At 55.8% G+C, this 9932-nt stretch overlaps 1 protein-coding gene across 1 annotated transcript in view; it reads left to right on the top strand.

Annotated features, from left to right (window-relative positions):
• The window catches only part of WDR81 (WD repeat domain 81), a 10080-nt gene extending 380 nt beyond the window's left edge, over window positions 1–9700 (top strand). Inside the window, 11 exon segments of the mRNA XM_010085053.1 lie at window positions 8–1032; window positions 1034–3159; window positions 3444–3551; window positions 3674–3864; window positions 5862–6052; window positions 6305–6470; window positions 6612–6777; window positions 6900–7592; window positions 7765–7910; window positions 8079–8258; window positions 9193–9700. Coding sequence (XP_010083355.1) covers window positions 8–1032; window positions 1034–3159; window positions 3444–3551; window positions 3674–3864; window positions 5862–6052; window positions 6305–6470; window positions 6612–6777; window positions 6900–7592; window positions 7765–7910; window positions 8079–8258; window positions 9193–9519 — 5319 coding nt within the window. The 3' untranslated portion in view covers window positions 9520–9700.
• Window positions 9701–9932: the final 232 nt, after the last annotated feature.

Below are 9932 nucleotides of genomic sequence, written 5' to 3'. Positions count from 1 at the left end.
GGCTCACTGCCTCTACGTGCGGCCGTACCGGCATGCTGACGTGCTGCCCACCGTGCCGGCGCTGGACGCACTGCGGGCGGCCCTGCAGAAGGTTTACGGCTGCCCCGTGCTTCAGGTGGACAAAAGCTCACCCGGTGCTTCCCCCGCCAAGGAGAGCGTGGTGGGCACCAGGGGGGTGTCCTCCTGCCCCAACGTGCTGCAGGCTGAAGCTCTGCTGGAGTCGGCCAGCATGCTGTACGTCGTCTACCCGTACGTGCAGTACTGTTTGCACGACATTGTGACTTTCAGCCCGGCCAAGCTCACCAACAGCCATGCCAAAATCCTCTTCCTCCTCTTCCACGTGCTGCAGGCCATGAGGACTTGTCACCAAGCGGGGCTGGCTTGTGGTGCCTTTTCCCTTCGGGATGTGGCTGTGGACGAGAAGCTGTGCAGCCAGCTCCGCGTGAATTTCAGAGAGTACGAGGGACCCAAGAAGGAGGAAGCAAATCCAGAGGCTGGTCTGGAACGAGGGAGCGAGCAAAGTGGTGCTGGCATGCGAGGGCGGGAGACGAGGTGCACCGCCTGCCAGAAGGACCTCCGAGACCTGGTGTTACAGTGGGTGCACGGGCAGGTCAGCAATTTTGACTACCTTATGCGTTTAAACAGTTTGGCTGGGAGGAGAATGGGAGACCCCAATTATCATCCGGTTCTTCCATGGGTGGTGGACTTCACTACCAAAAACGGCAAGTTCAGGGACTTGAGGAAATCCAAGTTCCGTCTCAACAAAGGGGACAAGCAGCTGGACTTCACCTATGAGATGACCAAGCAGGCGTTTGTTGCTGGTGGGTCAAGTGGGGAGCAGCTCCACGTCCCCCATCACATCTCTGATGTCCTTTCGGATATCACCTACTATGTGTACACGGCTCGGAGGACACCCAAGGCAGTGCTGTGCTGCCACGTGAGGTCCCAGTGGGAGCCCAACGAGTATCCCGCCAGCATGGAGCGCATGCAGAGCTGGACGCCGGATGAGTGCATCCCAGAGTTTTATACGGATCTTTTTTCCGGACATGCCCGACCTGGACGTGCCATCTTGGTGTAGCTCCTACGAGGAGTTCATTGAAGTTCACCGCATGCTGCTGGAGAGCCGGGAAGTGTCTCAGGACCTCCACCACTGGATTGATCTCACTTTTGGGTACAAGCTCCTGGGGAAGGATGCTGTCAAGGAGAAGAACGTCTGCCTCCATCTAGTAGACAACCACACACATCTGACGACTTACGGGGTTGTGCAGCTCTTTGACCAGCCGCATCCCCGGCGCATGGTGGGACCTGCCTACACGCCCGCTGAAGCTCCGGCCATTCCCCATCCTCTTCTGCAGAACGTCAGGGAGACGGTGTTTTTGGAGGATATCCAAGGCCAGGTGATGGATGCGGTTAATGGGTTGGTCCTGGAGGCTACTCCTAGTGAAACCACCTGGTCTGGGGAGAAACCCGTCGCTGGTGAGGATGATTTAGAGCAAGGTACGGAAGCCCTGGATTCCATTTCTACTACTAGTAGAGCTGCTGATCAGCCCGGTGCCGCTGTGCCTTCAGCACAGCCCTCCACCCTCCCTGCTTACGCCACCGAAAGCAGAACCTCAGGTGTCCGTCCCCTCCGTCGGAGCAAGGCAGGGGCTGTGGATCAGCTTGACATGAAGATCACGCTTCCTGAAGGCTTCAGTCCGCTCCAGGCCCTGGAAGAACTGGAGAAACTGGACAATTTCTTGGTTAAAGGCTTAAGCAGTGAGATGCAGCTGATGGAGCAGCCGTGCGAAGAGCCACCGCTGGGTCTCTCGGATCTCTTCCAGAGGGACATGCAAGCTTTGGGCATTCTGGTAGCTGAGATTATATTTGCACCAAGGATTCGTCCTTCAAAGCCTGACGCATCTCTGTTGGGGCGCTTCCTGCTGGTGCGTAATCTGTGTCGTTACCATCCCAAGGAGATCCCGGCTCCGCTCCAGCACGTGCTGCACGTCCTGCTGCAGCTCAGCGTGCCAGTGGAGAAGCTTCTGAAGCCCAGGCTGGGCAAAAGCGCGGAGATTTTGTTTGAATACAAGCCCATCTCCCAGGGCCTCCCCCCACCCTGTCCCACGCAGCTCCTCAGTCCCTTCAGCTCCATCGTCCCCTTCCCCACGTACTTCCCAGCCCTGCACAAATTCATTTTCACCTATCAGGCCAAGAAGATAGAGGATGAAGGTCAGGGCCGGGAACTTGTTTTCCAGCTGTGGCAGCAGCTGGAGGGGATCCTTTCTGAAATCACTCCTGAAGGCTTGGAGATCCTTTTGCCCTTCATCTTATCTCTGATGTCCGAGGAGAACACCGCTGTCTATGCAGCGTGGTACCTCTTTGAACCTATAGCTAAATCCCTAGGGCCGAAGAACGCCAATAAATACTTGCTCAAGCCGCTGATCGGAGCCTATGAGACCCCCTCCTACCCTCACGGCAGGTTCTACCTCTACACAGACTGCTTCGTCGCCCAGCTGATAGTGCGCCTGGGGCTGCAGTCCTTCCTCCTCAACCTGCTGCCGCACATCCTGCAGATCCTCGTCGGCATCGAGAGCTCGCGGGAGGAAAGCAAATCCCTCCTGGGCACGGCTGAAGATGATGAAAGTGGAGGGGACAGCCCGGTGTCGTGTGTGTTTGGGGAGGAGATCAAAATGGACGTGGAGCACAGCTCAGCTACCCTCGACCTCCTCGACTACACCTCTGGTGTCAGCTTCCATGACCAAGCCTACCTGCCCGAGAGCGAGGACTTCCAGAGCGGGCTCTATGTGGGCGAGTCCCTGCAGCCGCAGGAGCAGGAATCGCTCAGCCTCGGGCGGCTGAGTGACAAGAGCAGCGCCAGCGAGGTGTCCCTGGGAGAGGACAGACCCGCGGATGGGGATTCCCAGAAGGACAAGAGCAGCCTGAAGTCCATGGACAGCAGCCAGGACCTGAAACAGAGCGAGGACTCGGAGGAGGAGGAAGAGGAGCGTGAGGAAGAGGAGCACGATGACGCCGCGGTTGATGCAGAGCTGACGGTGGCCGTGGATGCTGCTGCCTCTGTGGATGTCACCCTGGCTGATGACAGCAGTGAGCCAGAGGATGGAGAGGGAGAAGAGCTGCCGGATCACTCCGATGACAAAGAGCAGACGATCCTCCTGGGTAAGGCTGTCGAGCCTTTCTGCCGAGCGTGGCAACAGCCCGGAAAGCAGTGAGTGGGAGAAGGGGAGAGCACGGGAAGAAGTGGGTCCAGATTTTGGGGGTGTCCATGGTCCCAGCTTGGGGATAGCGATGAAACCAGTGTAAAAGGCGAGGTCTCCAGTAAAGCGCCTGGATCTGAGACCCGGGGAGCTGCGTGCGGGGCCGGCAGGGTCTGGGCAGCAGCGGGGTGATAGCTAATCTGCGCCGTGCCAGGCCGTGTCCTTGCGACTGTTTTTGTTTTGCAGACACAGCCTGTAAGATGGTGAGGTGGCTCTCTGCCAAGCTGGGCCCTACTGTCACATCCCGTTTCATCGCCAGGAACCTGCTCCGGCTGCTCACGTCCTGCTACGTTGGTAATGTCTGCTCCTCAGAGCCCAGGGTGCTGGGGTGGGCTGTGCTTCAAACAGCCTGCTGGGTGCCTGCTGGCTGGGGTGCAGGCTGCTGCTGCTTCACTCATCGTGTTGTCTCTGGGCAGGTCCCACCAGGCAGCAGTTTGTACCGAGCAACGATGAGAACAGTCCCCTGACTACAGGAAATATCTACCAGAAACGGCCGGTGCTGGGAGATCAGGTGTCCAAGCCAGTGCTGGCCTGTCTGCTGCACGTGGCGTACCTGTACGGAGAGCCCGTCCTCACCTACCAGTACCTGCCCTACATCAGCTACCTGGTCAGTATGGCGTTTCCTCCTCTCCTTGCACGTGTTGGGGTCAGAGCTGTGTTCAGACACAAAAGGAAGATGCACAGAAAATAGTCCAGCTTCACCAGGAGCCTCCTGCAATCCGTGCTCGGTTCAGCTCCGCCTGGGCAGGCGCGGGCTGAGCAGCTCTCGCAGGGTTGGCCAAAGAAGGGCTGTGCTGGTGCAGCCAGAAGCAGCACCTTCACCCCCCTGCCCTAAGCTCCAGACCGCTTCCAGCGAAGCATGTGGCTGCGTACGTGGGCTTTGCTCTGTAGCGAGCCTCAGCCACCGCCACGGATCTGCATCGGGCTGCCGCAGCTCCTCCTTCCCCGTTTCAGCCCGGAGCTTTCCCGGTCAGACCCATTGCTGGCATGTGGGAGGGCAGAGAAAAAGGTTTTCCTTTTGCTTTGCTGGGCGAGTGTGGCGAAACAGAGCTGGCACAAGGGTGGGATTGTGATAATGGGCAGGCGGAGTGGCCTGGGCTGCTGGGGGATTGCTGGAGCGAGGGTTTTGAGAGGTCTGGCTGGGTAGATAGGGGATGAGCTGGGGAGAGGCTAAAGGAGGTTCTTCAACTGTATAAAAAATACTGGCAAGACTTAGAAAGTTTTCAGCTTGAAATTCACAGTTGAATAGCAAGAAGAAAATGTGTGTAATGCAGCTGGTTGAAAAACAAACCAATTTTTCATTTAAAAAAATGGTTTTGAATGTTTTAAACAGGCTTATTTTTCGTATTGCTCCTTTTTTAGTGGTTATAAACACTTTGGTTGTGGATTCTTGTTTAAATGGAAAACTTCAATAGCTTTTTGATAATTTAAACCTAGAGGAAAAGAGGCCACAGCTGTTCATTTAAAGAAAACAAAAAGGCATTGTCAGTTTTTCCAGTGTTGAAGGGGAGATTTTTTTCAGGGAAAAAAATCCCATTTTTCAGCAAAATCGTTCTCCACCCAGTTGCAATCATAGCTCCAGCTGTTCTGCTTTGCTTTACTAAACTTATTGCTTGGGGGTGCTGGGGGGATTAATACTCCTGTGACCAGTGTTTGGCAACCAGATACGAAAGCGATGAAACTTGCGGGTCACAAATAGGATAAAGTCAATCCTTCTTGCAGGATTTGGCAGAGTGGCTATTTTGTGAGAGGAAGAGCCTCTGTGATGAGCTGGAAGATGGCAGGTGTACAAGAAATATAGCGGAAACTGGGAATTGTTTGTGGGTTTTGTTACTGGCTCTCTTTTCTTGGGTGTTTGGTTTGTCTAGGAGTTAGGAAATAGGACAATCTAGAAAGAAATCTGTTAGTCTTGCTGCTGGTGTTGTTAACTCTTTGGCATTGCTGTAACCAGCATCGGTACGTTGTCAGCAAAAAAGGATGTGCTCTTCTGCCTCATGAAGTTGTTAGCAGCTGGATTTCTAGAAGTCAGCAGCAGGTTTGCCCCATCATTTGTGCTTGGATATTTCACGCAAGGACTGTTTCTCTGCAGTCTGTGCATCCAGGCTTGACATAGTGTGGGATGAGGACACTGATTCTTGATTTAGGTTGGGTGTACGTAATTCTCCTCTTCCTGTGCTGGGAAACCATGCTCTGAGCTATCCAGGGTGGTGATGGTCTGGGCCAGTCCAGGGTTGTTTCTCCCAGCTCTGAGTTTCCCAGCTGTGGGAGCATCCTGCAGGGAGATGCTCTCCAGAGCACGTGTGAGCTTGGGTCGTCCCATTCTCTCCAGGCTCATCTCTTGCACTCACATCTGTCCGTCAGTTTTCAGGCTCATCCCTTGAGAGCACGACACGAGCCGCTGGTGAGACTAAGTGCTCAGGTTCCTCTTCCAGAGGCACCCTTGGAGAGCCGGACCGGAGCCGCTGGTGAGACTCAGTGCTCAGGTTCCTCTTCCAGAGGCTGCAACCTGCACAATTGTACTGGGTTTTGGGACTGAGCTGGGGTGTCCTGCTGGGTGCCCCTGTGGGAGGCGGTGGCCCCGGCACTGGAGGACTCCTTTTGCAGGTTGCGCCCAGCGGCGGGTCCAGCGGTGGCCGGCTGAACAGTCGGAAGGAGGCAGGGCTCCTGGCAGCTGTGACGCTGGCTCAGAAGATCGTGGTGTGTCTCTCGGACACCACGCTCATGGACATTCTCCCCAAGATCAGCCAGGAGGTGCTGCTCCCGGTGCTGGGCTTCCTCACTTCGCCGGCCATCGGGTAAGCGCTGCAGTCTGCCGTACCTTCAGCCAGGATCGGCACAGCTCAAAACTGGGGATTGGGAAATGTTTCTGTTTTGGATGGTGGGGCTGCTCCTGCCCTGATGTGCAGCTCCTTGCGCTGGTGCACAGCTTGCACGCAGAGCTTGTGCTGCTCGAGACCTGCTGGTAACACAGACAGGGCAAGAAGCATGAAGCAGAGCAGGGGAAGGGGGATGTGCGGAGGACAAGCTGGTAATGGGGGTCCCTTCAGCTTCCCCAGCGGTGCCCAGGCCCGTACTGTCCTGTGCATGAAGACAATCAGCCTCATTGCCTTGATCTGCCTGCGGATCGGGCAGGAGATGGTGCAGCAGCATTTGAGCGACACAGTGAGAAACTTCTTTGGAGCGTTCTCACTGCTGCAGGAGCTGCAAGAGCAGGTCAGTGATGTGGGAGAGGCCCTCCTGCCATCCCTGCATACACCAGTGCCGGTGTCAGCAGCGTCCAGCCCAGGCTGTGTTTGTGTGATTATGTGGTGAGAGCATCTCATCGTGGGTATCTTCCTGTTTTCTCTTGTCCAGGGGTTGACGGCAGAGTCACTGAGCAGCTGTGAGGTGCCGGTGATGGAGGTGCCCCTTTCAGATGGGAAGCTGCTGGCCCTGGATCCGGCCATGCTGATGGAGTTACAGAAGGTGTTTAACCCCGAGATGGCCTACATCACCTACATCCCCTTCTCCTGCTTGCTAGGTACGGCTTGGCCACCCTCTCCTGGGATTGGTGAGAAAGGTCACTGTTCTGGCTCTTGTTCTGCTGGTGGGGGGTAATGATGGGGAAATTCCTTCCCTTGGAGCCACGTTCTTTCTCTTCAGGTGACGTTATCCGGACGGTTGTGCCCAACTACTCTCTGGTTGAGAAGCTGGCCAGCATCTACCTGGAGAACGTGAACCCCAAGAGCCTGCAGGTGGTTAGCCTGGAGCAAACACCGAGTGTGGCGGGCTCGGATCAAGATACGCAGGGGACCGAGCCCTTCTCTAGCCACCATGAGGACTCCGGTACTTTTGGAAGCGTGCTGGTAGGGAACCGCATCCAGGTCCCCGTGGACACGCAGCGTGAGGGTCTTGGCTTGCTTCGCCTCAGTGCTGGCACTGATGGCTTTATTCCCAGCTCATCCAGCGAGGAGAACGCCCTGAAGCACGACCTTCCCCGCAGCACCCACATGCTGTGTGGGAACTGGCTGGCTTACTGGCAGTATGAGATTGGGGTGAGCCAACACGACCCCCGCTTCCACTTCCACCAGATCAAGCTGCAGAGTTTCTCAGGGCATTCAGGGGCCATCAAGTGCGTGGCACCGCTCAGCAGTGAGGACTTCTTTCTTAGTGGCAGCAAGGACAAAACTGTCCGCCTTTGGCCCTTGTACAACTACGGGGATGGCACTAGCGAGGTGCCACCGCGCTTCACGTATGCCGAGCACAAAAAATCTGTTTTCTACGTGAGCCAGCTGGAGGCATCGCAGCATGTGGTGAGCTGCGATGGGACCGTGCACGTCTGGGACCAGTTCACAGGTAAGAAGGGAAAGGGTGAGGGCTGTCTGTCGTGAACTGGTCCAGTTCTTAAAGACAGAGGGGCCATAATGAGGTTTGATGGCTCCTGTTAAAAACCAGTGCAGAAATGGAGATTAGCCGTGTACCTTCTCTGTACATCTATGGCTGTAACCTCTCCATCATGTTTTCACAGGCAAACTTCTCCGGACTTTTGATGAATTAGACAGCAAAGTCCCCATCACAGCTGTCACCACCATGCCACCTCCCTATCACAGCATTTCTGTGGCCAGTGCGGACTCTGTGCTGCGGTTCATCGATCAGAGGAAGCCAGGACTACAGGTAGGCGCTCTGCAAGCCACCCTCCTCCATCCGTGTGCTTAAGGGTAAGATCACAGTTGTCCCAAAGCCAGCTGTGGTGCCTCCATGAAAGCCACCTGGGCCTTATCCCCTGAATGCTGGATCCCCTAGATCTTTGTCCCTGCAGTAGCTGGATGCTCCCTCTTGCAGCACGAGTTTCGCCTGGCCAGCGGGGTGAGTGCTGGGCTCATCCGCTGCCTGGCTGTCAGTCCTAACGGGCGCAGCGTCATGGCCGGCTTCTCCTCTGGTTTCATCGTGCTGCTGGACACCAGGACAGGACTCATCATGCGGGGGTGGCCTGCCCACGAGGGAGACATCCTGCAGATCAAGGTGAGAGGTGCAGCCGGGATCAGGGTGAGGGGCCGCTTCGTGGCTCTCCTGGACCCACTGAGGCTGTGTGGAGCGTCCTTCTGGCATGTGGCTCGTCTGCTCCATCCTCTGGCCGTCCCTCCATCCCTCTCTGTGTCCCTCCATCCCTCGCTGTGTCCCTAAGAGGCTGCTCAATCTCTCCTGCCCCATGCCAAGTGCTGTGGGCGGCTGTTCTTGGTCCAGCCCTCCCAGGTGTCACTCCCTGCAGAGCACTTCTGCAGCAGGGACAAGGAGGAGACATCTCCTGCGAAGAAGCAAATGTGTTGCTTTCTCCGCAGGGCTCTCAGCCTCCCTGGGAGAGTGTTGCTCTAATGAGTAACTCTTGTCCATATTTACCCGCCCTCAGGGAGCAGCGTTGGGGCTCCAGTGTCCTCGACCCGAATGCAGGTTAAACAAAGTTCAGCGCTGTGGGTTGTTTACCCTCTCACCAGCTGTGCTAATAAGCAGCTCCAGGCTTCTCCTACCCTCAGCAGTGTTATCTACTGTGAGAGAGCCTCCCAATTCCTTTTCCTGAGAAGGAAAATAATTTGGCAGGTGGTTAGATGGAGCGGGAGACCGCATTATAATCTCTTTACCCACTGCAGTAGCAACAGATGATAGATGAGTTGTGTTGAGTATCAGGATGTTGTTGAGAAGAGACACGGCCCATCTCTTGGACACTGGGGTAGCAGCAGAGGAGATCGCCAGCTACCAGAGAGTCCTGGAGCTTGTCCACCTGGATGCCTCATTAGTATGGCTCAGTACCATCAGCTGCTTGGAAATGCCGAGGACTGTCCTAAGGGATTGCGCTGGGGCTGTTGGATTATTGGCATCTACCTGCTCATCGCATTTGCAGGATGGGATTGGGAGTTTTTATGGCAGCAGTGTTGGTTCACTGGCCTTTCCTCTCCTGCAGGCTGCCGAGGGCAATGTGCTCATCAGCTCCTCTTCAGATCATTCCCTGACTGTGTGGAAGGAACTGGAGCAGAAACCTTTACACCACTACAAATCTGCATCTGAACCCATCCATGCATTTGACCTCTACGGCAACGAAGTGGTCACTGGGACGGTGGCCAACAAGATTGGCGTCTACTCCATGCTGGAGTCCTCAGCCCTGCCCATCAGCACGACCAAGCTGAGCTCGGAGAATTTTCGGGGTACGTTGACCAGCCTGGCGGTGCTGCCCACGAAATGCCATCTCCTGCTGGGCTCGGACAACGGCGTCATACGTCTCCTGGCATAGTGACCCCCAGCCCAGGAGCTGGTGGCCATTGCACAGCGCTGGTAGCAGAGCTGAAAGCCAGCAGCGTCGCTTACGGAGGAGACAGAGTTCGGTGTTTCTGAACAGAGGTTGCAGGGGGGAGGTGTCCTTGTTAGTCAGCACTTGGTAAAGCATCTCTAACCTCTTTCTGTATCTTTAAAAAGAAAAAAGCCATAACTGAGAAACCTCCACTGCTGCTGGGAGAGATACTGGGCATTGCAGGTCACTGTCACCCCTGCAGAGAGGCCTGGAGCTTTCTGTACCGTGTGTGCCTGATCCCCAGGGACCGTGAGCTGCTCTCCAGAGTCATACCACGGGTATCCTCCCTCCTTCAGCTAAGGAGCAAGAGGTGCCCCTTGACAAGAACACAACAGTATAGCTACTGCCACCTGCAC

Source organism: Pterocles gutturalis, unplaced genomic scaffold (assembly GCF_000699245.1).
Source record: "Pterocles gutturalis isolate BGI_N339 unplaced genomic scaffold, ASM69924v1 scaffold29945, whole genome shotgun sequence".
NCBI lineage: Eukaryota > Metazoa > Chordata > Aves > Pterocliformes > Pteroclidae > Pterocles > Pterocles gutturalis.
Note: the sequence above shows the minus strand (reverse complement) of the source record. Positions and strands in the feature narration are given on the sequence as shown.